Genomic DNA, 7,404 nt, shown 5'->3' on the forward strand with positions numbered 1-7,404 from the left:
ATTGTTGTTCATTTCATTAATGAAGGAGTATTTGACGAAAGTTTGTTAGCTAGTGTGTTGCTCCGCGAGGAGAAATCTATAGAAGAGAGGGAGCTTCTATTAAAAGAAAAGGAGTTTGAAACTAAAAGTGCTCTAGAGAAACAGGAGTTAGAGGCTAAAATTGCTTTAGATAAGAGGAGGTTGGAATTAGAGTTTGGTCAAGTTAGTGATGTCACTTCTCTGGTAGATCCAAAAAAGTTGTCGGTAGGGCAAGTGATTGCCAAATTTGGGAAATTAGTTCCTAAATTTGATGAAACAGATTTGGTCGTTTTCTTTAACTCGTTCGAGAGTTTAGCGAAGACATGTGAATGGCCCGAAACTTCCATTACTGCTTTATTGAGCTCTGTCCTTACTGGGAAAGCTGCAAAAACATACCAGGCACTCTCTCACGACGTTCAAAATAACTATAGTTTGGTCAAGACTGCCATTTTGAAGGCCTACGCACTGACGCCCGAGGCCTATCGGACAAAATTCCGAACACTCCGCAAGTTACCCACACAATCATATGTGGAATTTCTCTTTGAAAAGGAGAAAATATTCTCAAGGTGGCTACACTCTGAGGAAGTTTCTGAGTTTGAGAAACTCAGGTCACTTATCCTAAGGGAAGAATTCCTATCGTCCCTGCCTGAAGAGATACGACTACACATACTGGATAACAAGATAACTGACATCCAGAAGGCTGCTGAGTCGGCTGACACCTATATGTTGGTGCATAAGAAACCACCAGTGTCAGGAAATCGCCTCAACCCCGTGCTTCCCCTTTTTGGCAGCAATCCTCCTGTTGGCCAACACGTGAAGGCATTACAGTCCAGAGAGAAACCAAGATCAACTCTCAATCGTCGAGCAGTATGCCAGTTCTGCAAAAGGCCTGGTCATCTTGTCAAGGACTGTTACAAACGTCGTCAATATAACAGAGAGGTGGTGCGTACTTCTGCGCACTATGCTCTATCCCCTCAAGCAGCCAGTTCAACTATGAACTCTAGAATTCAAAAGAACTCTAACCCTAAGTGTCCGCAAGAAGGTAGTCAAGTCTCCACACATTATGTGCAGTCACATTTTGACTGTTCTCGCCACCATCCAGTTTCTGCCGAGTCTACCGATCTCGAGGGATCGAGAAAAGTTGACTTTTCATCTTTTATTGCCGAAGCCATCATTAGCAAACCAGGTGATCCGTCGTCTCAGAAGAATATCACCGTTCTAAGAGACACAGGAGCGTCACAATCACTCCTTTTGAAAAGTTCAATGGACATTACACCAGAGACGAACACCGGAAAGATTTCCATTATCCAGGGAGTGGGGACAAAATCTACTGTCGTCCCTCTACACAAGTTTGCCCTGAAACATCATCTCGTCGAAGGTGAGGTCATTTTAGGTGTGATAGATAGTATTCCTGTCCCAGGAGTACACCTACTTCTAGGGAATGACCTTGCGGGAAGCAAAGTATACCCCTGTACGGTTTCAGACCCTTTGTCAACAGTTCCAGATAATGATAATGAACTGTATCCAGCATGTGCGGTGACAAGAAGCCAGACCAAACAATTGGCTGACACAACGTCTGAACCACACCCGCCGTCATCGTCAAGAAATTCGACTCTCAAACTGGAGTCTATGCTTCCAGAAAATACAAGTCTGGGCTTACCCCTGAGAATATCTCAGGAAGACATCATTAAAGCTCAACAAGTCGACGCGGAACTCAAAGCAACGGTCGAAAAATCTCTATCATCTGACGATGGAGAATATTTCTCCGAGAACGGCCTCTTCTTTCGTCGCGCTATACCAGTGATTGCCTCACCGGCCGAACCATGGTTGGGTAAAAACCAGCTGTGGGTCCCTCCACCTTATCGGCATGAAATACTTAAGCTGGCACATGACCATCCAATGTCAGCGCACCCAGGAGTCACTAAAACGACGGCGAAGATCAAAGAACTGTTCTTTTGGCCCAAAATGAGAAAAGATGTGTCGCGTTACTGTAGAAGTTGCACGAACTGTCAGTTGGCCGGAAAGCCAAACCAGACAATTCCTAAGGCCCCTTTGAGTCCGATTCCTGTATTAGAAGAACCTTTTTCTAAAATCGTCATGGACTGTGTAGGTCCCTTGCCTAAAACCAAGGCGGGCAACGAGTACCTACTTACCTTTATGTGTTCAAGTACCCGTTTTCCCGAGGCGATTCCCTTACGGAACATTAAGGCAAAGACTGTAGTCAGAGCCATGACCCGGTTCTTCACTACCTTTGGATTACCTAGAATTGTGCAAACAGATCAAGGCAGCAACTTCACCAGTCACCATTTTCAGGAAGCGCTAGCCAAGCTAGGCGTTACCCACATCACCAGCTCAGCCTACCACCCTCAGTCTCAAGGCGTACTTGAGAGGTTCCACCAAACCCTCAAAACCATGCTAAGGACATTCGCTAATAGTAACACCCAATGGGATGAGTCTGTTCCTTGGATTATTTTCGCCGCGAGGGACTGTGTCCAGGACTCTTTAGGCTACTCGCCTTTTCAACTTGTGTTTGGACATTCTGTCCGTGGCCCCCTGAAGCTGATTCACGAACGTTGGACAGGTACCAGTGATCATCCTGTGGAAAACTTCGACGATTTTCACGTTCGACTGAAAGCCGTGTGCGAAATGGCTCACAAAAACTTAAGAAAGGCCCAAGTTAGAATGAAAGAACTGTATGATAAGAGTTCTTGTAAACGAACATTCAATCCAGGCGACAAAGTTCTTGTGCTAGTGCCTAATCTGAACAATGCGTTATCCTTGAGATATTGTGGACCCTTTACTGTGCATTCAAAATTAAGTGATTTGAACTATGTTGTCAATACGCCCGACAGAAGAAAGAAACAGACAGTGTATCATGTCAACTCACTAAAAAAATATGATAATTGTAACAATTTTCAATCCACAGCTAAAACTACTTTACCTGTATGTTCAAATGTTTCTGATGATGTGATACATGATAAATTGAAACCCCCAAAATTGGTAAATTCTTCCTTTTTAGATAATTTGAATGTCCACCTTATGCATTTGTCCACAGAGGAAAGCCATAGATTGTCTCAGTTATTTGAGACATTTCCCTCTATTTTTGGGGATGTCCCCAAAGAAGCGAAAGTACCACCTCATGATGTAGACGTTGGTGACGCAAAACCCATTAAACAACACCCCTATAGAGTTAACCCGGAAAAAGCTGCTTTGATAAAAGATGAAATTGATTATATGCTCAAGAATATCATTGAGCCCAGTTTCAGCAACTGGAGTTCCCCATGTCTCCTAGTCCCGAAAGACGGTGGATCTTTCAGGTTTGTGACCGACTTTAGGAAGGTGAATGCGCTCACCAAAGCTGATTCCTATCCATTACCTCGGATAGAAGACGTTATTGATAAAGTTGGTCAGGCTAAGATAATTTCCAAGATTGATTTACTTTCAGGATACTGGCAAATCCCCTTATCTGACCGTGCAAAAGAAATATCTGCTTTTGTAACCCCTAATGGTTTTTATAGATACAAACGCATGCCCTTTGGTATGCGAAATGCTGGTCAAACTTTCCAGAGGGTCATTAACTCTGTCATTGCTGACATAGACCAATGTGAGGCCTACATAGATGATATAGTTGTATTCTCTAATACTTTTGAAGAACATATTGTTCAATTGACTAACCTTTTTAGAAAATTGTCTGAAGTTAATTTTACTGTAAACTTACATAAAAGTGATTTCTGTAAAGCTTCAATTACCTATTTGGGTTATCAAGTGGGAACGAACCAAGTTCGGCCCATTGAAGCTAAAGTAGATGCTATTGTAAGGTTACCACCTCCCAAAAATTGTAAAGAGATCAAAAAGTTCCTTGGGATGGCTGGTTACTATAGGCGGTTCTGTCAAAACTTTTCAGCTATTGCTGAACCTCTTACTGCATTATTGAAAAAGGGTGTTGAGTTTGAATGGTCAGATAAATGTCAAGAAGCTTTTTTAACCATTAAGTCATTTCTATCTAATGCTCCTGTTATGGCTGCACCAAATTTCAGCAAGCCCTTTAAACTTGCCATTGATGCTAGCAACTTAGCCATTGGCTCAGTCCTATTTCAAGAAGACAACATGGGAATTGACCATCCCATTGCCTTTTTTTCCAGGAAGTTAAATGAAAACCAAAAGAATTATTCTACTATTGAAAAAGAAGCTTTAGCTTTGGTTTTGTCATTACAACATTTTGAAGTCTAGGTCTCTTCTTCAACCAATCCAGTCAGAGTGTTTTCTGACCATGATCCCCTGAAATTTACCTCTAAGTTAGGACAGACAAATCAAAGAATATTGAGATGGTGCTTATATTTCCAAAATTTTAATCTGGAAATTTCACACATTAAGGGTAGTGATAATGTTGTGGCTGATTGTTTGTCAAGGATGTAAAATCTTGTTACACACATTGATCATGTGACATGCTTTGTGGTTCATTAGGACCATAAACAGGTTTTGTTTGAGTGTCACTCATATGAAAATGAGTGGTGTGAGTTAGAATTTTTCAAAATTCCAATCCTGTTGAATATTTTGTTTATTTTCAGGTGAACCTTAATTAAAGGTAGTTTTTGATTATATGTAATCTGTTATAATAATATGTCTCATATGACTCAATTGATATTGTAGCTAGTCATTGAAATAAAGGTCTTACCCTGGCGGGTTTACCACTTTTAATATTCTCATGGAAAAATTGTAATACCCTTTTTTGAGGGATTTTGATGTATAATTACTTTTTGAAGGGTTACTCCCCTTTCACCAATTGTAAAAGTTGGAGTTACTTCCCTTTTATGTTCAGGGATATTTTCATCTGGTATTATGATTTTGATTGCCTACATTTATAAGACATTTTTGTTATTTCATTGCCAGATTGGTTCCTTATGTATTTTTTTGTGGAACCTATCTGTCACTTCCAAAAAGGGAGGGGATGTGACCTACTTAGGTCGAGTCATTTTTATTTTGACATTGTATAATTCCTTATATGGAATGATGGTGTAACACCTGGGGTTTTTCCATTGACTATTAAGGTGTTTGAGACATAGAAAATTTCCATTAAAATCTGATTGAATGATTCTGATCAGATGATTATCCCAACCAATGGCGACATGAGTTGAGGATAACCTCCCCTGTCACAGAAGTCTTTAATTGCCCTGCAAACTCGCAACACGAGGCAGTTTTTCTTGACCTAAAAGTCTACGAGGCCGTTTTACCTTAGTCAGGCAGCCGTCCATTTTGTCCGGCTATAGACTCTGACCATTTGAACGTGAGAGTACTTAAGACCTGTGTGTGCCTTGCTTTCTTCAGTTGATTTAGTCTTCTAGTTTAATATTACTTGTCGCTAAGTAAGTCTTGAAGCTGCAGCAGTGTTGTGTGGCCTGTAGCTGTTCTTTAGACAGTGTAGAAATCTGTGATAGTGTTTTTTCCTACATTGTGTAAGTTGGGTTTTTGATATTTTATACATTAAATATTTTATCTAGTTCATCTTGGTGTTTTGCCACATCTGAGTTCGCTGATTAAATGGTCGTATGTAGATTGGATGAGTGTTAATTACAATAGTATCACTAGCTCCCCTAGACATTAATTTCGAGCCCTAGTGGTCGTTGTGTTAAGTGTTCATCCACTTAGGCCGTAAGGCATTTGCATATGACCCCGAAAAAAGAATCCGGGGACGTTCTCCTTCTATTTGGCTGATAGAAAGGTTAACGTTACACCCTGTACATGTTGTTAAACTGCTTGTAAACAAAGATTAAAATATTTTAACAGAATTTAAGAATAGCATTCTAAGCCTGATTTTAAGCTCACTTTGGTTCACTAGAAGATTTTCCTTACTGTTTTATGTATATTCGCCAAACTAAAAGATTCTTCTTCTAACCAATGTTTTATGTAACCTTTCAGATTTGAAGATCCAGCAAAGCCTGGACCAAATGCTCCAGATGGGCTTCACCAACACTGACAACTGGCTCTCAGACCTGTTGATTGAGCACAGTGGAGACATTGGTGCCACCCTTGATGCCATCAAGGTCAAGGCTACCCAGCAGTTGAACTCAATCCGTGACAACCACTAAGAGAATCACATTGAGTTACATCAAGTTTGATGTTCCTATGTTATTGTTAGTAAATCTCTTTATTTACACTAGAAACTCTTGTAGTTTTCTCTTGCTGTTATACTTACTGGTTTGTTTTTTTATATCAGGGGTAATGTTTATTTTTTTGTGTGATTATATTTAGACATTTTAGTGCTTCAAGATTATTAAAAAAATTGGATTTGTTTAAATGTTTGCCTTTTGAATCAAAATCACTTTGCTTGATTAAATTTAAAATAGAAATTTCATTTATTTTTGCATTATTGGTATGTACAACTAAGAATAAAAATTACATTGTGTGGTATTGATGCATCAAGTTTGATGTTTCTATGTTAATTGTTAGAAAATGTCTTTTAAACCGGAAACTCTTGTAGTTTTCTTAAACTCTTGTTAATTTTCATCAGGGGTAAAGTTTATTTTGTTGCGTAAAACTATTAGATATATTTTAGTGTTATGATTTTTAAAAATTGTATATGTATACATTTTTGCCTTTTTAAAGTAAAATCACTTTGCTGGATTAAAATTAGAAATTTCATTAATATTTTAATAATTGGCATGTATATATAAATGGACTTTTTTTAATGGTATATCTTGTGTGGGTCTAGGTCATACCATTGTAATTTACTATCACTTTATTTGTGTTCTTTGTTTTTTAGGAGTTCAATTTACTTTGAGAGGATTGTAAAACTAAAAAGAATTATCTAAATTGATATGTGCTACTATGTATTACAGTAGAACCTATAATAAAAATTACATTGGGCTAATTATTTTGGCTGTTGTTAATATTTTTTATTTAGATCACGTATGCTTTCTTTTACTTTTATGTTTTTTCTTCTTTTTAATAGCTATTATTTTAAAAAGTGACACATGATACATATTAAATAAAAAAAGAAAATTTAAAAGAAGTGTTTGTTTTATATTTAAACAGTTATTCGTCTCTAGTTGGAAACCAACCTATAGCTAACAAAATGTAGGCTTCTCAGTTATTCTTTCTAATGAGTCGAGAACTAATATTGACTTCTTTCTAAACCTAGTTTGTTTCTTATGGTGCTGAAGTCATAAGTGGCTTGACTGAGTGTAGACTAACTGATAAGAGTATTGATTTTCTCCCCTTTATTGCCAGCAGCGCTATCAATACCTGACACCCATTACCTGGCAAACTGCTTGACATTCATTTACCCAGCGCTTGGTGATGATCAAAGTGTCAAACTCATTAGCTCATGTGACAAGTGGGTAAAATGTCACTGCCCCACCTTTTCCAGAATCTTCTCAAGTTTTCTAC

The 7,404-nt window shown here is 38.5% G+C and overlaps 1 protein-coding gene across 2 annotated transcripts in view; it reads left to right on the forward strand.

Annotated features, from left to right (window-relative positions):
* Positions 1-6,920, forward strand: part of LOC131938609 (sequestosome-1) — an 80,624-nt gene extending 73,704 nt beyond the window's left edge. For both annotated transcript variants that reach the window (XM_059296722.1, XM_059296713.1), the window contains one exon: positions 5,935-6,920. In XM_059296722.1, the coding sequence (XP_059152705.1) occupies positions 5,935-6,104 (170 nt within the window). In that variant the 3' untranslated portion in view covers positions 6,105-6,920. The remainder of the gene's footprint in view (positions 1-5,934) is intronic.
* Positions 6,921-7,404: the final 484 nt, after the last annotated feature.

Source organism: Physella acuta, unplaced genomic scaffold, assembly GCF_028476545.2.
Source record: "Physella acuta isolate Inbredline_101_S28 unplaced genomic scaffold, ASM2847654v3 ptg000017l, whole genome shotgun sequence".
Classification (NCBI taxonomy): Eukaryota; Metazoa; Mollusca; class Gastropoda; family Physidae; genus Physella; species Physella acuta.